The sequence below is a fragment of the Peromyscus leucopus genome, chromosome 9, assembly GCF_004664715.2.
Source record: "Peromyscus leucopus breed LL Stock chromosome 9, UCI_PerLeu_2.1, whole genome shotgun sequence".
In the NCBI taxonomy this organism is placed as follows: domain Eukaryota; kingdom Metazoa; phylum Chordata; class Mammalia; order Rodentia; family Cricetidae; genus Peromyscus; species Peromyscus leucopus.
In genome coordinates this window covers 84,711,422-84,732,006 of record NC_051070.1, presented here as the reverse complement: position 1 = coordinate 84,732,006, position 20,585 = coordinate 84,711,422, and the positions used below count along the sequence as shown (strand labels likewise).

Genomic DNA, 20,585 nt, shown 5'->3' with positions numbered 1-20,585 from the left:
TATAGTCAGGGCCCCTGAGGCCAAACCCACAACTAGAGTTAGGATTTGAACTTGGGGGATGGCTGAAAGTTCTGTGTGAACTGGTGTGGCATGGTGAGCAGAAGCCTCCTTTACCACAGCCCTGCATGGCCTCTGTTCCCACAGGCGCTGAGCAGCAGTGTGTACAGGAATGCTTCGCCCTATGGCTCCCTCAACAACATCGCGGATGGCCTCAGCTCCCTCACCGAGCATTTCTCAGACCTGACGCTCACCTCTGAGGCCCGCAAGCCCAGCAAGCGGCCTCCGCCCAACTACCTGTGCCACCTCTGTTTCAACAAAGGACACTACATTAAGGATTGCCCTCAGGTAAGGTAGCTCAGCCCTGCTGAGCTCTCTGAGCTTCCTGCCTGCCTGGGTCTGGGGGCAAGTGGACACCATGGTTTCCCCTGGCCCTCTGTTTCCCTGATACTGTTAAGTGAGCTAAGGCTGTCTGGGATAGAGGGACATAGACCCCACTTGGGTCCGTGATGCTTGCTCAGCAATCTACTTGGGGGATTCTGGACCCAAACCAGGCCCTCACATCAGGTTCCGGCCCTTTGGGTCCCACAAGTGGTCCTGCAGGGTGGGTCCCATTATAGTGGGGCAGGAGGCAGCCAGCAATCTCTTCATAACTCTCCGGAGGCCCCATCTGCTCACACTCACCAGGAAGGAATGTGGGCTCCTGGCCAGGAATCCAGATGTGCACCCCCTCCCTCAGATCCACCACAGCCTCCTCTGCCTAGAGCAAGGAAGGATCAGGGTCCTCCTGGCCTATTTGTGCCCCAGGGTAGGTCTAGGCAGAGGCACTGAGTGCCAAGAGACTCGGCATCCTTCTCAGGGTGCAGGACTGGGGGATGGAGGGTTTTGGGGGCAGCCCCGCTCTGTCCCCTGGGCTGTGATAAAGCAAGGCTGCTGCAGCTGACTCCACTCCCTGGGTGACAGACTCCTGGACAGAGACAGGCTCCTGGGGAGCAAAGACAGCAGCCATCTTTCTTAGTGCCGTTTGAGGTTATTGGTGATCCTTTCCCCCCACTATTTTTCCACATTTTCTGTTTTTTATTTATTTATTTATTTTATAATGTGGTGCTGGATTTATTTTATATATGTAATGGAAATGGAATCCCATCAACTCTGAAAAGCCATGTCGTATTTACCAGAGTGGAGCTGGGTGGGGAGCCAGGATGGGCTGGCCACTCATTACATCCCAGGCGCTTCTCAGGAAGGGCTGTGCTAGGCTTGGTGCGCTTGGTGCTCCAAGTCTAGCCCCAACACGGCTCTTCACAGTTCCAGGGAACTTGCCAGAAAAGCAGAACCCTAGGCCCACCCTAAACCCCCTTGCCTCCCCCAGTGGAGCCCTGATAATGTCCCCCACACTCCACACCCCATCCTTCCATGGGGGCAGTGAGCAAGAGGCCCTTGGAGTCATGTGATTTCACTGGAGGCTGAGCTCTCCTCCTCCAGTGCTCTCTGGGTAGAACTCTCATCAGGCAATAGATAAGGATTTAGAGGCTGCCCAGGGCCCACTAACTGGCAGCTGCTTCCCAGCTAAGAGCTCCCACACGCAAGCCATTCAGGACACCTCCAGAACCACCTCGCCGTGGGCAGCTTGGGAAATGGGTGAGCAAGACCCACGCACATTGAGGAGGAGACCGACCCTGTGCCACTGTACCCTGACAGCCAGCCCGTCGGGTAACGCTGGTGACTGCCTGTCTGTCAGACTCGTGTGAGCCTCGTTCTGAGAGGCTGAGATGAGTACTTTGAGCATGGAAGGAACTCCTGCAGAAGTTGAGCTGGTCAGGGGAGGAGCCAGGATTTTAACTCGGGCAGGTGAGAGTCCTCTGAATACTGGGATAGAGGGGCCCTTGGTTTCCAGCACTGTGCTGTGCTGACACCGGCTCTCCTTCGCAGGGATCATTCTCTCTTAGCTCTATGGCAGGTGAGGGAGGAGGGACCAGTTGGCAGTGGACAGATGAGTCTCCGAGAGCTTTGGAGCTGAGGAAGACACAGAATTGCTACTTGGTGCCTCCATGAGTACCAGGACCACCCCTACCTGGAGACCTGTGCTCTGTGCAGCCTAGACCAGCTAGAGCTGGCTGAGACTGTCCTATCCTGGTCCATTCTTGATTGTATTCGGGAACTCCTGGAGGCCCAGGGACCTCCTGCCTGCTTCGGTGGTGGAGGCAGAATTGGGATAAGGCAAAGGAGAACCCTAACTAGCACTTGGGTGTAGTGACACAAGACAGGGGAAGGACCTGGCAGGGCCTGGCCCAATGGAAATGCTTGGTACAGGATGTCGGGTTTTATTCTCTTTGCTTGGACACCACCATGACGAGAGTACCCCCCTGGGTGCTAGATGGCGGGGAATTGGGTGGGCTGGCATTGAGTTAGATGCTCTCCACCCTCCATTGACCACAAGCAGCTGCTGGGCCACAGGGCCACATTCCTCCCTTTATCCTTGCCGTCTGACTCCTGAACCAGCTGAGATTCTTAGGCTGTCAGGTGTTGAGCACCAGTCTTCCTCAGGAGAGGAAAGGGGCGATTGAGCTTTTATAAACCTATGATTCAAATGAAATGTTATATACAACAAGCCAAAATATGTCGTATGTAAGTGAGATGTGGTAACCCACCCCTGTACTGGTCGTATCATGGGTCATGATTTCTTTTTAAGATGGAGTGGTACCCCACCAAACTGATATGCCTTCTCAGTCCTCAGTGGACAGCTGGCTGCTTCCACCCACTACCATGGGTAGTGCTGCTGTGGGTGTGGGCTTAGAAGTATCCCTGAAAATCCTTGATTTTGGTTTTCCACTCTGAAGTTTTGTTTTTTTTTTTTTTTTGGTTTTTCCAGACGGGATTTCTCTGTGTAGTTTTGGTGCATCTGTATGTACTGCATCTCACTCTGTAGACCAGGCTGGCCTCGAACTCACAGAGATCCGCCTGCCTCTGCCTCCCAAGTGCTGGGATTAAAGGTGTGCACCACCACTGCCCGGCCCACTCTGAACTTTATTGTGCCCTTCTGTGAAGTTAGTTTATCCTTGTTCTCATGTCTTGGTGTGGAGGCAAAGGTTGGTTCACTGACTATACGCTTTTTCATTGTTATTGTTTGTTTTTGTTATGAGACAGTCTGTCACCTCCCCAACTACTTTTTAAGCCAGGTCTCTCACTAGAATTAACCAGTTCATCTTGATTGGCCTGCCCACAAGCTCCAGAGATCTTCCGATCTCTGCCTCCCATATGTGGAGAATATGGACATACATGGCCACACCAGGCTTTTGTGTGGGTACTGTGGATCCAAACTCAGGCCTTCATTCTCGCACGGCAAGCAGTTGGACAACCCAGCTACCTCCCCAGGCCACCACATCTTCCTTCATTATTGTAAATGTTTATAGCTCTGACTTCTTCTGTGAGCCACGTCCCGTGTTTCGGTGTGTTTTTATGTGCCACCTAGTATTTCCTTGAGTTTCCCTCTTGGACTCCCTGGTTATTTAGCAGCACGTTGTTTAATAGCCACATATTTGTGAGTTTTCCAAATAGCTTTTGATGATTTCAGAATGTATTCCACTGTGGTCAGAGGACATGCTTTGTATTGTTCCATTCCTTCCAAATGCATTGTGGTTGTTGTGGAGCTCAGCATGTGGCTGGCCTGGAGACTGTCCTGTGAGAAGGTTGGGTGGGGTGTTGTGGGGATGTCTGCTAGGCATGCTGGCTTATGCACTGTTTATGTCTCCTGTTGCTTTGTTGATGTTCTGCCCAGTTCTCTAGCCATTAAGTACAGATACCAGTGTCTCCAACCATGATTACTGAATTACTCCTTTGTCTTCCGTAGCCTATTTTTCCTCATGTGTTTTGGTGTTTTCTTATTAGGTATGCCCTATTATTCTAATGGTTATAGCTTTCTGATGAATTGATCCTTTTACTATTAGTAACATATTAGAGCTAGAGATGTAGTTCAGTGGTAGAGCACTTGTCAAATACATGCAAGGTCTTGGGTTCGATCTTTAGTACCACAGGAAAACGGAACCAAAACAAACCCCATGAAGTCTGTTTTTTTCTGACAGTGGTATACCTGGCTTTCTAGTGGTTGCTTTTACACATTCAGATATTTGAATCTGAAGTGAGTCTCCTGGAGATAGCGTATGATTGACTGGATTTTAAATTTGCTGCCCAATCTGAAAAAAATCCCTGCATTTTGATTGGATTCTTTAATCCATTCACCGTTAGTATTATTGGTGTAGTTTAATTTACCTCTACCACAAGTTTTTATTTTATAGATTGTTTATCTTTTTATTCTGTTTAATTCTTTTTTGTCTTGTTTTTTTGTTTTTATGAGACAGGGTTTCTCTATGTAGTTTTGGTGCCTGTTCTGGATCTCGCTCTGTAGACCAGGCTGGCCTCGAACTCACAGAGATCCACCTGGCTCTGTCTCCAGAGTGCCGGGATTAAAGGCGTGCACCACCACCACCACCACCACCACCACCACCACCACCACCACCGCCTGGATCCTCTGTTTAATTCTTATTTCTGTCCTTTGTGTTCATTTTCTAATGTAACAGTTTGATTTCTCTAATGATTTTAACGCTCTTTTGTAGTGATCTACTTGTGGGATGTGGTTTATGTTATGCATCTTAATTCACTAGCAGCACACACAGAAATGCCACTTCTGCACAGCTCTGTGAGCTGCCGGTTTGGGCCTTCGGTTGCTCACTTGTGCTGGGTCCGATCCTGTGTTCATCCTACAGAGTCTGTTGAGCTGCTTGGATGCATTGATAAAGCTGTCATTAGATTTGGGGATTTTTAGGCCATTGTTTCTTCAAATATTCTTTCTGTTCTTTCATCTTTTGTTCTATGATCCAAATGTATTTAGAATTCTCCATAGTTTAACTGGGGTAGAATATACCCATGAGCACTGGCATTTCACAGGGGCAGCAAGGAGTGTATACAGCTAACACTTTCACTGCTAGGGGCCCTGGTCTGGTAGCATGGGACTTGATTCTTTTCTAACTTAAGGAAAGGCTAGAGGAGCTGGGAATGGAGCTCAGTTGGAGGAATGCTTGCCTGAGATGCTCAGAGCTCTGAGTTCAATCTCCAGCACTTCATAGGCCAGGGTTCGTGGCTCACATCTATAATTTAGGAACTCAAGAGGGGGAGGCAGGAGGATCAGAAGTTCCATGTCATTCTTGGCTACACAGCAGGTTCAAGGACAGCTTGGGATATATGAAACCTCATTTTAAAGAAGAGGACCCATAGCCGGGCGGTGATGGCACACACCTTTAATTCCAACATTTGGCAGGCAAAGGCAAGTGGATCTCTGTGAGTTCAAGGCCAGCCTGGTTTACACATCGAGTTCAGGACATCTAGAGCTATTACAAAGAGAAACTCTGTCTCAGAAAAGCAAACAAACAAATTTAAAAAAAGAAGAAGAGATTGTGAAAAGAACAGGATAGCTGTCTCCAAGGCTTTGTTCACATGACTCTGGGGACACTGTGAAGGGTACTGTGAAGGGTACTGAGTGCTACAAGAAGTCTGGAGCCCACAAAGCAGAGGTAGAAGGTGATGGAGATCAGCTGCCCACAGGACATCACTCCTTGTGGGTGAGGCTGTGCCAGTGCCCATCTTATAGATGTGAGCACTTGTCCAGGAAAACTTAGGAGCCAAAAGTGCCGCCACTTCACTCTTGGAAAAACAAAACAAAACAAACAAACAGCCTTGTTTGTAGTCCCCGACTTTGGGTGTGTGCAGCAATGTGACAGTTTTGAAGCCCAAGGGTAAATAGTAAAGTCACTGTCCAGTAGCCCCTAAGCCCTCACTCTCTCCGTGGGTACGGCAATACTCCTCAGTTTCCAGTTGACAAAACCGAGGTCCAGGGAAGTCAAATGGCTTGCCCCTGGTCAGACAGCTGGTCACTCTGTGAACTTGGAACTCAGGTCCTCTGAGTCTAGGCCCAGACTTTTTTGTTTGTTTGTTTGTTTATGTCCTACATCCACTGTTTTTAAGATCAGAGGGTTTTTTTGTTTGTTTTCTTGAGACAAGTTTCTCTCTGTAGCTCTGGCTGTCCTGGAACTCACTCTGTAGACCAGGCTGGCCTCAAACTCAAGAGATCTGCCTGCCTCTGCCTCCTGAGTCCTGGGATTAAAGGGGTGTGCCATCCCACCTGGCAAGATCAGAGGTCTTTAAAAGAGAGGGGCTGCTGGAAATAGAGGATAAGAAACCACACCTGCCCATTCTGACCAAGTTGGTGTGCTCCATAATCACCACGGGTCCATCCTCAAGGGGTCTTCTGCCTGGTATGGCAGAGAGGTCAGAGTAGCACTGGACTGCCAGCTCTGGTGGCAGTAGACTCTTGTTGTCTGCAGGGGAGGCCTAGGCAGTACCTGCTAGCTGCCTGCAGGGTCGCCTGGGTGCCCGGTGTTGACATCACCAGGGGCAGGACCCTGAGGTTCTGAGCCTCCAATCCTTCCAGCTCGGCCTGTGTATTTGTAGTGGGGGCTGTGAATGCAACCTTTCTAAGTGTCTTTTGGGTGCGGGTATGCTGTTGGGGTAGGCACAGCCAGCCTGGGACACTGTGGGAGGTTTGAGAGGGGAGGAGCTAGACCAGGGAGGGAAGGCATCCAAGGCCTCTCTGGGCACTGCATGCTCTGGTTCACGGCTGGCACACCCAGAGGAGAGGCGGGAGGTGTGGTCAGAGCAGGTGGTGAAGGCCTGCGTGCCAGGCTGTAACCCTGGGCTTAGTGTCGAGGGCAGGGAAGCCATCTGGGTTTAGGTAACAGGCTCATGTGAACAGTCTGAAAGATCATTCTGGGGGCAGGTGGGGCCTGGGTGGGAGGAGGCCTGGCTGCTACAGAGGGCAGCCTGTGAGTCTGGGTGGAAGGTGACGAGACCAGAGGAAAGGCATGGGGAGCAGAGGTGGAGGATGAGGAAGCCTGGAACACCACAGGGAAAGAAGAAAGGGCCCCTTTGGGGCTCAGAGGCTCAGCACATTGCAAATAGTAGGAATGAAAGCCCAAATCAGGGAACATTACACTTGAAGAGCCAAGAGACCCCTCCTGGCTACCTCTCCACAGCATGGGCAGCATCAAGGCCCATGGTCTTTTTAGGGGTCCACAGAAATGGCTCTTCTCTTACGTGTTTTAAGACCATGAAAGGAAGTAAACATAATAATAACAGTAAGTATGTAATTAGACTCTAGCCTGGGTGTCTACATTAACACAGAAAATGTGATTTTTAGTAACTTGCAAAGGAAGGGCCACACAAAAGAACACGTGCCTGTGGACATGAAACTCATCAGGTAGCCCTAAGAGGGACTGGTAGCAGCTTGCAGTTAGGTGGTCTTGCTGATTCCAGGAAAATGCACAGGGTCTGCACGCCACCAGTAAGGATTCTCATGCTAGTGAGGGATCCTACTAGGAGAAGGAAAGAGCCTTGGATTTTTTTTTTTTTTTTTTTTTTGGCTCAAAGGTCAAGTTCAAGTCATCGTTCTGCATGTTGCTCTGCTGTGCAGCACTTGGTAAGTTGCCTAACCTGTCTGAGCTACTTCTCCATATCTGCAATTTGGCCTTGGACTTCTCTTGACTGGAGGCTATGTTAGGAGTCCGGGCAGTATACTACTCAGGACCCAGTGTCCTTTGTCTAAGACCTCCCTCTGCCCAGCCATGCCAAGCTTGGCAGCCACCCTGCAAACCCTCACCCGGAAGCAGAAATTCTCCAAGCCTGGACCTCCCCTACTCCCAAGACCTTGATGAGCAATGGTCCCTGTCTTGAGGGAGGTCCAGGGAGGGTGGTCACCTGTGCCTCCATGTCCGGCTAAGGGCTGGAGCCCAGGGGAGCACTGGCCTGAGTCAGCACGCCTGGCTGCTAATGTGATCCAGATGTCAGACGGAGCAAAATCATCACCCCCACCCAGCTGGCAGCTCGGGTTTCTTGGAGATTGCAAAAGAAAAAGAAAAATAGAGCAGAGAGAGACTCAGATCCCAGCACAGCTGAAACCGTGGGATGTAAATAGTTTCAGGGTCTTGCTAGGAGAGGGGTGTTGGCCCTGCAGCCTACTCGGCCTCCTCTGCCCTTGGGCACCAGCCTTGCCTCTCACCATAGGCTGGAGGAGCCAGTCCCAGAGGGCTTGGGTGTTCAAAGGCAATAAACAGGGCTGACCAGCCATGTCTGATCCTGGCCTGGGTTGTCAACCACTCATTCTGGTCCTGACCTAGAAGCAGGTTTGGGTATTCCCTGGGGTCAGAGTGGGTGGAGCTGCTCAGGGGACAGATGGAGAGGGACCGTGGATCTGTGGGGTTCCCCTTGCAGAACTCAGGCCAGGCACTAGACGTTTCTTAGAGCCTCCAAGCTGAGTGACATGGAGAGCTAGAAGAGGTTAGCCTGCTCATTGAGCCCAGCTCCTTCCCTCTGCGTGGGAGCACCTCCCATAGGAGGGAACCCATGCAGGAAAGTTCTCGGGCTGAAAGGTTACAAAGCCTCTTGTCAGCCCAGAGCTGCTGTGGCTTGGACTTGGCTTGAGTGTGCCTCTCAAGGGCTCATGTGTAGGGAGCTTGACTACCACAGGGTTGATGGATGAAGCAAGAGGTGGTGGGACTTTCAGAGGTGAGGCCTGGCGGGAGGTGGTTAAGTCATTGCAAGGAAAGGTGGGAACTCTCCCAGGACCCTGGTTATGTCTTGGGAAAGGGTTATTATGAAAGAGCAGGCTTCTCCCTTTGCCAGGTGATTCCTTGGTCTTTCTAGCATTGGTGTCCTTCTCCATGGGATCTTCAGAGGACCTAGTGTTTGGACTTTTAGCCAAAACTGTGGGTTAAATAAACACATTTTCTTCGTGAAGTGTGAGATTTGGTGTTTTTTTTTTTAATAGTAACAAAAAAAAAAAAAAAAACAGAGAGGACCACCAGTGAGCTGGTGGGAGAACTAAGGGCTTTCTTATATAACCTGAGCTAGGATGACTTTATAGAAAGATCTGCAGAGGGAAGGAGGGAGAAAGCCAGAAGCAGGGAAGGAAGGAGGAGGAGGAAGGAGGAGGAAGGAAGAGGAAGGAGGGAGGCTAACAACACCATTTTGTGATTCCGCTGAGGAATCCTGGGCTGGGGGCAGGTAGGAATGACCCCTCTGGAACCCAGGATGGCTTCCTGTGGGAACCTGGGCTGTGCTGCTCTAGCTCCTAGCTCAGTACCTGGAATGCCACCTGGAGGGCCCAGAAATGTTCTCAGGAGCATTGCTGGGGGCTTATGACCAATGCTTGGCCTAGGGTCTCATGGGCCCTGGTGTTGGAGGTGCCAGGACTCAGGCTGTGTGCTAGCCTTTCCTCCCTCCCTTCTGAGACCCCATGCTGCCTCATACCACCCCAATGTGGCCTCTTACCAGCTGTGAGCTCTGGGAAAGTAAGCCAGTCTTTCCAGGTCTTGGTTCCTCCTATTTCTAGTGAGGATACTGAAAAGTCGGGCCTCAGAGCATGCTGGGAGGCTGCTGTTTGCCCGAAGCATCTCCTGCATTCTCTGGGCACTTACATTAGGTCTCTTAGTGGCTGTCGTTATTTTTAGGCTGCAGTTTAGCTCTTTCAAACTGGTTTGGGGGCGTCCCAAAGTCTGGAGTGTGCCTCAGAGCTGTGGGGTCCCTAGAGGGCTCTGGGCCTCCCCTCCCACCCTCTGTCCACAGTAGGGGGCCAGGTGACAAGGCTGTGTTTCCTCAGGGGCTTGGGAGGATCAGGGGACAGTTCCAAGTACTTGGGACCATGCAGGGGAGATTCCTGGAAGAGGCTCAGGGGATCTGTTCTACCCAGAGTGGTAATCCGGCAAGAGGGCTGGGGGTGTGTGTGGCTGTCAGCTCCTTCTGGCTCCAGTGGAGGGGTGGATTCGCCAGGTCTCACTCTGCCTAGCACAGACAAGAGGGGACAGCTTTAGAGGTGGCATGAGAGTGAAGGAAGAGGGGTGTGGTGCAGGACACGTGACAGGAAGGATCCGCGCGGCCAGTTTCACATCCTCAGCTGGTGGTTCTCTTTGTAAGCATCCTACACTGTGAGAAGGAGTCCGCAGTGGCTTCACGTCTCCGTGGTCAGTGCTTCATCTCCTAGATCCTGAGGGACAGGGAAGAGGGCAGAGCCTGGGAGGAGGACTCACCCCCACCCAGCCTTGAGCAATTTGCCAGGCCTGGGGAACAGGGTGCTGAGACAGAGCAAGGCCACCTGTGCGGGCCAGCCTGTTGTCGCTGTCTTGAAGTACCTGACACAAGCTGGCCTTCTGAAGGGGTTTATTAATAGAGCCTGGAGCTCCCACCAAATGGTTTAGCTCAGGCTCGGGCTGGGGCCACTCCTTGGCTGCATGGCTGACCGGCTGCATGGCTGCACAGCTGCATGGCTGCATGGCTGGTGGTGGGAACACACATGAGAGCATGTGAGTGGTTCAGGACAGAACAGGGGAGAGAGGCGAGGGCCGGCTCCCACTTTTATAAGCACTCTCTGGGGGAGCCACCAAGGAGTCACGTGGAAACCACCGTGATGCCTTACTAAGGGGCATCCCGATGAGCTAGGGACCTCTTCCTACCTTGTACCACCTCCTACTGCCTCAGCCTCTGGGACCGAACTCCCAACACAGCATCACTGGGGGACACTCAAACCGTATCCAAACCACAGCAGCGTCCTTGGGCTGGGGCACCTCCTCCAGTCAGCCTCCTCTGATTCCTCCTGCTGTGCCTGCTGAATGCTAGAAGGACCATGGAGGCTCCCCAGGGCCAGGCCCTTAGGCTGCGCTTCTCACATGACTTGTGTTTATCTTGGGACCGTTCAAGGAAGAGCTGGCTTCGAAGGCCCGCGATTCTGGCTAGGCCTTCCTTCCGGTGGCAGAGCTTTCCCGAACTGGACTCGGACTTCAGTCTTGTGCCTGGCCACTGTCTGGCCTTGGCTAGGCATGGTCCTCTTGCCTTGCAGGGGGGAATGTGGGGGCCAAGCTGCCCCCCTTGCTTGGCTCCTCTGATACTTGGTGTGCGGCTGCACTCGTGAGATTTAGCTCAGTGGTAGAGCGCTTGCCTAGCAAGCTCAAGGCCCTGGGTTCGATCCTCAGCTCCAAAAAAAAAAAAAAAAAAAGAAAAGAAAAAAAAAAAAAGAAAAGAAAGAAAAAGAAAAGAGATCCTTGGCCCCAAAGCCTCACCCATCCTCACTGGTAAAGTGAGGCTGGGGCTAGAGCAAAACTCCTGGGATGTAACAGACACTTCTCCCTACCACTAACACACACACACACACACACACACACACACACACACACACACACACACGTGTATGCACGCTCACACACTTGGTGTTTTCCAGGCTGCTAAGCCCTACCTCATGCTGCACCCCATCTGGCACTGCCTTAACTTAGTTGCTCCTCTCCTGTTCCCTTCAGAGCCCAACTGAATCCACCTCCCTAGGGAGTCCTCCCCAGCCATCCCGTGCCTGTGGGAACCTGGCCTTATGGCTGGGCTGACTCTTGGTTCCTTCACAATACTCACTGGCTCAAGCCCCAGAGGCCTAGAACAGCAGCCAGCAGGTCCTCTAGGATCAGCTGGAGAGCCAGGAGACCTCAGGCCCTGCTGCGCTGAAGGCCGGATGGGAAGTTGTTTGCTAGGCAAAAATTGCTCATTGCCCTGCGTCTGGTTCTGATTAGGTACAAGGTGGGGTTGGAGGTGCGAGAGCCAACTGGGTAACCTTGCTGTGCCTCAACCTTCCCTTCTGTATGATGGGTCCGTGAACACACATCCAGCCCGTCCCTTAGGGCTTCTGTGAGGATCTTCTGAGCTGATAGCGACAAATGAAAGGAAAATCAAGGGGGTGGCTGCTTCTGGACATCGGGAGGCTAGAGCCTGGGGTGTGGTACTTGAAGCAGCTGCTGCGTTAGCAGAGGCTTGGAAGTGCAGGCTCAGGTTGAGGGTGTGGCTCAGCGCAAGGCCTGGATTTTGACTGCCATCCCCAAAGCTTCTCTTTCCTACTTCTTAGGATTGAGGATTGGCCTTAAGGACCCTGGTGACCCTCCTGGGGGCCATGGTAGTCACTGCACATGTGTCTTGAAGCCTAGAAGACCTATGTGTCTCACTCTGTTCTGGCCTGCTCGGTACCTAGGGTTCTAGAAGCACCCGAAGCAGAGGTTCCTCTAGGGAAGCAACAGAACCTTTGGAGCTAGAGGGGTCCGAGAAGGAGGATACAAGGAGAGGCTGGGGGCTTGACCTTGGTGTAGAGGCTGGGGGACACTGCTGGATGTCCTTGACCCAGTCTCCTGTGGTCTCTGTTTCCCTGTAACAGGAAAGAGAGGTTGAGCCCAATCAATGATGCTCCTTTGGGATTCCCCCTTAGGAGTGCCTGGGATGTTTTATCTTGTTTATTTTGGGGGTGCTGCAAATGTTGACCGGGGAGGTCTAGAGCAGGCCTAGACACACAGATTTGTCTAGATGTTCAGGCCATTGTGATGGGCAGCTGGGCAAAAGTACAGTGCCCAGTGTGAACTGGCATGGTGCCCAGATGAGAGGATCTGCAGGGGAGCAAGCTATATGTCCTGAGGTCCCCAGGGCCCCACTCCCTCCTGCCTGTGCTCCATGCTAGACTCCTGGTCCAAGTAGCCAGAGAGCTTGTACCTTGGAAGCAGGCTTCCTTCCAGATGGCCCTGGCTCTCAGGGACGAGGATGGTGTGGTTTCGGGTCTAAGGCTCTCTGATCTGTCCATTCCCGAGTTCCATCATTCTAAGCCTCACACAGATGTCTGGGTTCTCAGGGGCTCTTGTTCTGGGGATGAAGTCTCTTGCCTGAGTGTGGTAATCACCATCCCAAATTCTAGAGCCTAAGATACAGTGCTGTTGTGGCTTTAATACCATGTCAGAGTCTGAACTCAGTGACCCTGCAGTGATCTGCCTGGCCATCTGGGCCAATGGCTACTGGAGCCCAGGGCCTGGCCTCTGTCTTCCTGAGACAAGGTGGTGGTCGTATGAGTATGGACACAAGCCACTCCACCCTGCCTTGGGGGACAGTGAGAGTGGGGAGAGCAGAGACCCCGTAGAACTCCTGCACTCTGGCTCCACCCCCCAGCACTACAGAGGAGGAGTGAACGATAGAGAAGATGTGAGGGCCACCGGGCAGCCAGGACAGTGGCATAGGCACCCGGCAGCACCCCTGGATTATGTTTTATATCCACACATCTCACAGCAGCGCTGTCGTTGCCCAGGGTAGCAGATTAGGCTGCAACCTGAGGGGCTGTAACATACAAAGACCTCTCCAACTCCGCCCCGACCAACACACCTAACTCCAGATGGAGAGCGGAGACCCAGGAGGAGATGAATTGCTTAGTAAGAACGGCATCCTGTCTCTCAGCTGTTATTGCATGGTCCTTTCCAGCTAACCCTACGTAGGCCTGACGTTTTGCACAGAGCCATCCTGTTTCTGTAGGACCCAGATGACCTTCGGTCCTTCTAAGGTAACAGAGACCATCTCAACCCCCAGGATTATACACTTATCACCTGGTAACTGTACCGAGCCCGGCTCTCTCAGCCCCATGTGACCCTAACCCCATGCCATTTTCGGACCAGCTAGAACTCACAGTCGTGCATAAGGTCTGGTGTCCCACCCCTCACCTGTCATCCCCTACCTCCGCTAGGTGCTAGAACCTCAAGCCTGGAGCCATGACATAGAAGGTGGGCTGCAAAGAGTCACACCTCCTGACCCTCATTCTCTGTGTGACCTTGAAAATGTCCCTGCACCTCTCTGGTTTCTTCCATGCTGAGGGACGGTGGAGTGTGACTCACAGAACGACCATGAGGATTCAGCAAGATCTTGTAAGGACAAACCTGGCACACTGAGAAGGGGCAGAGGCTGCCCACATGCCTGCCAGCTTATCAGTCTTGGCACAAATCCTGCCTTGGTGAGAGCTTGTGTTTTCGGAAGGAGACTGGGTGGCTACTTTTATAGTCACTTTAGGAGTGAAATTATGCTTTTCAGAAAACCTGGGTTTTTAAAGGTCTATCAAAGTACAGGAGGAAGAGTCTAAGGATACATGAGGTACTAGGCACATTGATAATGGTGAGGATGATGGTGGTGGTAATGATGGTGATGGTGATCATAACTGATTATGGCTAAAGATAGTGATGAGGTCGTAGTGGTGAGAGTGGTGGTGGTGATACCAGTTATGATGATGATGATGATGATGATGATGATGATGATGATGATGATAGTGATAATAATAATTGCAGTGATGGTAGTGATGATGTCGGTGGTGATGATTATGGTGGTGATGTGGTGATGATGGTGGTGGTGATCATGACTGCGATTATGATTACTATAACCTCAATTCCAACCATATGGCAAGCATTTGCTTTCAGTGAACCCAATCGTTGTCCTCCCCGCTTGGATGATGGCAACCTAAGACTCAGAGAATGGAGAAATCCCCCTATACTCTTTCTGCTGTTCAGTGACATTGGCATTCAAACCCAAGTCTCTAGGGCTATGCGTGAGGAGATCTGATTTTGTTTGCCATCACTGGATGACCGTGGCCACTTCTCCATGGGGCCACAAACACCTCACAGCAGGGAAACAGGAGACATACTTTTTTTTTTTTCCAAGAGAGATGGAAGAACTGTGGTTTCTTTCCTCCTGCACAATTCTCCTTATTTCCCATGTGGCTCTTTTTGCCATTTTTAGAAATCCAGCGCTGCCTGTGGCCATGGACCCACCTGCAGCCCACCTTGGCTGTGGAGATGTGCATGCGCACAGAGCTCCTGAGGCAGGGCCGTGCATGGGGGGGGGGGGTGCATGCTCCTCATGCCAGGCCTGTGCTGTTACAACAGGGCCAGGGCCGTGCTGTGTGCCTGCTGCCCAGTCAGGAGCTGGTGTTGAGGCGGAAGCTTCACCAACAGACCCCCTCACAATCCTGCAGTTGGTTTGAGCCACTGTGCTTTTCTTGGCCACCCTCAGCCACTCACTTCCTGTCATTTGACTTAATAGGAGGATCCAGGTCATTATGAGGTGTGAGGGACGAACTTTCTCATGCTTTATTCCTGTGCTCTGTGCTGCCCAGCCTGGCCGCACACAGATTCAGGGCCTATCTGGACAGACCTGAGGCACCCCCCCCCATCTCCTCACCAACATCACCAGGTGGCACACCAACTCCTGGGATTCTTGCTTTTTGGGCCACTAGGAACAAAGCCAAGATGGGATAGACAGTGAGGACCAGTCATGGCCCATGTGGGTACGTTGCAGGAACTGGGGACATGAGACCTGCTGGGGACTTACCCAAGGTCTCTGCATCAGTCCTAGCATTAGGAAAGCCTAAGTACCCCGGAGGCCTTCGTGGGGTGTGGCAGCAGGCCTCTGGAGGCAGGAGCCTCAAAAACTGTGGCAGAGTCCCAGAACAGCAAGCCACCTCAAAGCATAGCTCTAGGAAATGCTCCTCAGGGTCTGGTGCTGCTGGAGGAGCCAGGCCTCTGGTCACAGCACCTCTGCTGTGTGGAGGGCCAGTGGGAAGTGACGATGCCCGTGGGCATCTGTACCTTGTGTCCACTAGGTGCCTGCTGACCGGGACACTGAGCTTTCTGTCCTTCTGGTTCTGGCCTCACTTGCACCCCAGGGGCTGCTTCTGTTGTGGGCTCGGCCTCCTCATTCATCCCTCTTTCCTGGCCCCGAGGAATCACTCTGGGGTCTGGCAGGCTGCTGGGAGCCTCAAGGCCTGCCGTAGGGTGCTCCGCATGCTCTTCCAGCTCACTTACTGGGGAAGGAGTCTGCATCTGTGTGATTAGGACGGCACCATAGTGCCCAACCCTGCTTCTAGACCAGCGCTGGGGTAGATACATCTGTCCCCCATGCTGTTCTCGCTCCAGACTTAGCCAGAGGTCTTCTACCCATATCTGTTGGAGAAAGCCATGGCCAGGTTCTACCCCATCACTGGCACAGAGAAGCTTGTCTGCAAAATGCTACCTCAGACCTCTTCTTAGTCCTCACTGTCTCTCCCTGCCTGCCACTATCCACCACAGGTGGCCAGAGAGATTTCAGAAGGCCATAGAGACCTGTCCATACCAATCTTAAACCCATGTGGCTTCCCATGGCTCCCGGGCTAACACCTAGCCTTGTGATGGAGTCTGGGGGCCCCTGAGGCCTGGCCTTTGCCCCTCCAAGGTCTTTACCTCACGCTTCCCGCCACCCAGCTCTACTCCAACTGCAGGGAAGCCTTTTCGCCTGTGACTTCCTCTGGCTCCCTGGACACGCCCTGACACCTCCTCACCACCCCCAAACACAGGCCCCTGCTCTTCCCCGGCATGTCCTTTGATGGGTAAGACAGCGCTCAAGTGGTTTCTCGTCTCTGTTCATTCATTCATTGTGTACTTGTGAAGCTCCTCCTGTGTGCCTGACATGGACCACAGGGCACAAGGAAGACAAGGAAAGAACAGTTCACATTCCTGTGACAGTAATGAAATAGTCAGGGACACCATGATATAAGTCGCGTTCAAGCCAACAGGTTGTCAGGGACCACCTCTCGGAGGGTGTGGCAACCAGATCAGAAACAAATGAGCCCGGGAGGAAATGTCTGGCAACCTGGGGCACGATCATCCTTGGAGAAGGAAGAGCTAAGGCGAAGGCTCTAAGGATATCCAGGCGAGGGGGTTCTTCGCCTGATGGCTCCAGCTCCGAGGGAGCTGAGGCCCACAATTAAGAATGTCCCCAGCGCCGTCGCCCCTTCTCTTACTCCCTCTGCCTCGAGCTGGGCAGCTCTCCTCCAGGGGACACAGATGGGTGCTTGTCTGAGAGCTCCCTTCCCCCACCACCCCAACATGTGCAGTGGGGACAGGAAGTGTCGGATCTCGCCTCCCAGCTGCCTGGTGGGATGCCACCAAGCCAGGATGGCCTGCTTGGGAAGGGACAGAGGCCCTATTGAGCCAGCTCTCTGGGCCAGCAGGGACAATAGCCACACTGAGAACTGGGAACATCGGCCAGCATGCTTGTCCAGGAAGTTGCCAGGCCACTACCGCCCCTTCTGTGCCACCCCACCCCCAGCCCTCTCTCCTCTAGCTGCCCAGTTTAGGGGATAGTAGATGCCAGTGGCCACTTTGCCCTGGCGCTGCCTGCTTTGTGCCAGCCCCAGGCTGTCCCCAAAGAGGGAGAAGTACGGGGTCCCGGGCATATTGCTTACAGATAGGCACAGGGGCAGGGACTGGAGGGGGTCCATCGGGGAAGGGGTGTGTACCCCGAGAGCTGGATAGGAGGGCTTTTAGGAGGAAGAATCATGATTCTAGAGCATGTCTGTAGCCAGGGTCATGCTTTGAAGAAGGCGCAGCACTCATGAGGCATCAGCAGACCTAGCTGGCGTGAGGGACAGGTCAGGAGGAGGAGGAAGAGAGAAATCATGGTCAGGACTACCCATGACTCAAGCCATCTGTTGCTCAAGCCTGAGTGCTGTCTATAGGTGAGATGTTTAGGGGGCTGGAGAGATGGCTCAGGGGTTAAGAGCACTGACTGTTCTTCCAGAAGACCTGAGTTCAATTCCCAGCACCCACATGGCAGCTCACAACTGTCTGTAACTCCAGTTTCAGGGGACCCTGACACCCATGGCAAAAACACAAATGCATATAAAAAAATAAAATAAAATAGGTGGGACGTTTATTCCAGAAGGATCTTGTTGGCATCCTGCCGTACATGCCTTCCATGTTCAGGGGCAGCTATAGATCCAAGGCAAAACCCTGGTGGAAAGCACTTGGGGTAAGCACCCAGGTGCAGCATTGACCTTCCTGACCTCCAGCCCCCACCCCCACGCTTGCTGACAGATGGGGAAACTGAGCCCCAGGCCACAAAATGTGCTGGTGAGTGTGTTGGGTCCAGGAAGGAGGTTAGGGACGTCTACATGATCAGATCAAGTCATAAAGTTTCAGATTCTTGGGGTGGGTGGGTGGGTGGGTGTCTGAATTGTCCTGAAATACCCTGCAGTGTGGCTTCTGCTCAGAGTCAGATCCCTGTGGGGCTCCATTCCAGCACCCTGTTCCTTCCCAGCAGCCAGAATTACTTGAATAAAATACTTGCTACGTGTCCTGTGCATTGGCTGTAAATTCACAGGGCTGGGGGTGTGTCCTGTTCCAGGGCCTCATATATAGTACTGCCCCCGCACGTTCTGGTTGAGAGTATGAACGCAGTGTCATGGTGGGGAAACACACCCAGTCATTGTGTGACTATAGCCTAGTACTTTCTGGGTCCTTGTTTAGCCACCATTGACCTATAGAAAAACAAGCTGGGGCCAGTTTGGTTGTCAGACACATGCCACTACATAGGAAGCAGCCAGGCCAGCTTTGACAGATCCTGCCGAGAAACTGAGGCCCGGGGAAGCTAAGTCACAAGCCATAGATGTGGCAGGCAGGGCAAGGAGTTGAGCTGGGGTCACCTGGCATCTGTCCAGGCTCTGGAGCACCCGCTCTGGCCATCAGCCTCCATGTCTGTAGCTCAGGCTGACTGTTCCCAACAGCTGAGCCCATCAGGAGCCACGTAATGCTGGTGCCAAGGCAAACATTGGTGGGGAGGTGGGGGCCGGAGGTGTGGCTGCCCATTCCTCTGCTTTCTGAGCAGACCGCCGCGGAGCCTAGCAGCCAGGTCTGCACTGCAATCATTGTTCCTATGATTGTTTCCAGATGCTGTGGACTTGCAGGTTTGGGGCTTGGCCAAAGAACCAGCCCTCCCTCCCCCACTCGCCAGCCTTGCCAGTCTGGTCCTATAAAGCTGGACCGTCCATCCAACTCCAGACTGTCACTTTCAAGCCTGCAACCTGCCCAGCTCCTGGGCCACTGAGCCCAGGCTCCATTCCCAGCTCTCACTCTTAACTTCCTATGTGGCTTGAGGAGGTTGCTTGCCTTGTCTGAGCCTTGTTTCCTGGGCTATAGAATGGGTACCTAGGGCAGCCAAGGGACAGAATCTGACTGATGCTCCTACTTCTCCTCGCTGTGCCCTGGACCCTCCCCAAAGTGGGACCACAGACCAGCAGCGGCCCTCAAGGATGAATTAGACATGAAGATTCAGGGATACCAGGGTGGGGGGTGGGGAGGCTGCACTGTTACCAGCATGCCTCCGGGCAGCCCAGGCATCAATAAGAACAGCACATCTTCCAGATCCTGAGCTGGGGTCGGAAAGACGAGAGCTGACTTCAAAGCTGTGTGGAAGTAGAGGCTTGACTTCAGGTTAGGAAAAGGGGTTGAGACACTTACCTCAGTGTGTGGCAGGGTGTCCACCTAACCCTGGGGAGATGCCAGCTCTGAAGTCATGGGTCTTCTGGGACAAGAACTACATGAGTAGCAGGCCTATGTCTGCTGCTCAATAGAACTCCAAAGAAACCGTGTGCAAGAATGTGTGTACTCTTTTTTGTTTGTTTGTTTGTTTGTTTTTCAAGACAGGGTTTCTCTGTGTAGCTTTGCGCCTTTCCTGAAACTCACTTGGTAGCCCAGGCTGGCCTCGAACTCACAGAGATCCACCTGGCTCTGCCTCCCGAGTGCTGGGATTAAAGGTTTGTGCCACCACCGCCCGGCTGTGTGTACTTTTATGACTCAGCAGCCTACAGTGAATCCTGGGGCTGCATGAAGGCCTCTATAAGAGGTGAGAGACCAGAATGCTCTGGATATGCAAGGCAATCAGAGAAGCTTTTAGAAGAAAGTGCAGCTTCCATTAGATTTGACTGGGAGACACAACATACCAGGTTATAGGACTGAGGTGTAAGAATGACCAGTCACCCACCAGCCCTGACCTCTGTAATGGGTTCCTCTCCTTCCTCCTCTGGATTCTTGTGGGGGAGGCTGTCCACAGACAAGGGCAAGGAGACTAGTGGGAAAATGAGACTGTGCAAGAAGCATGGGGTGCAACGGGAGAGGTCCAGCGTGGGTTTGGATCCCAGCTCTGCTACCTCTTGGCTGTGTGACCCTGAATGATCTGCCACCCTCTGTGTGTCTTGGAGTCCTCGTCTATGGGAGTTATGGACCAGCTGCTGGGGAGAAGCTGATGACCAGAGCAGGAAGCTGACCATTTGTGGAATGCTCCATCCTTTGGCCTGCAGCAAGCACTTTGCTCTTGAGGGCAGTGGGGAGGGGTCAGTTCTGCAGCCACGGTCCAACCCTCCGACACCGAAACAGGGTGCAGATGGGGATCGTCAGCCTTGCTTCCTCTTGGCCTCCTGGACAGTGGACTAGAGAGGAGCTCTTCATCTGCAGGGCACTCTTCCCAAAGAGGTGGGACACCTTGGGGTGTGCTACCCATGTGGCACTTCGCACCCGCCTCTCTCATTTCCAACACCAGCAGATACTCGGGAATTATGGGAAGAGCTGCAGATGCCGTGGCTGTCTACAGGGACCTCCTCACTCCTACTCTGTCAGTTTGCGTCACCACAAGTGGACTTCACACCCAGGTGATGGAGTCAGACAATAGTCAGAGGTCCAGGGTTCAAGGCTAGCCTCTCCTTTCCTTAGTGACCTTAGACAGGTGGCAACCTCTTTGGGTATTTGTTTCCACAGCTGGAAACAGTCACCGTGACACCACATAGCTAGTGTGTAGCTGGTCTCAGCTGGCCTCAGTACCATCCGTTGCCTGTGGCTCTCAGGTCTCCTGCG

General features: G+C 52.8%; 1 protein-coding gene across 1 annotated transcript in view; it reads left to right on the top strand.

The window, feature by feature from the left end:
* Zcchc24 (zinc finger CCHC-type containing 24) overlaps nucleotides 1-20,585 on the top strand; it is a 53,882-nt gene that overhangs the window by 12,320 nt on the left and 20,977 nt on the right. Inside the window, exon 2 of the mRNA XM_028893554.2 lies at nucleotides 145-345. Within this exon, the coding sequence (XP_028749387.1) occupies nucleotides 145-345 (201 nt within the window). The remainder of the gene's footprint in view (nucleotides 1-144; nucleotides 346-20,585) is intronic.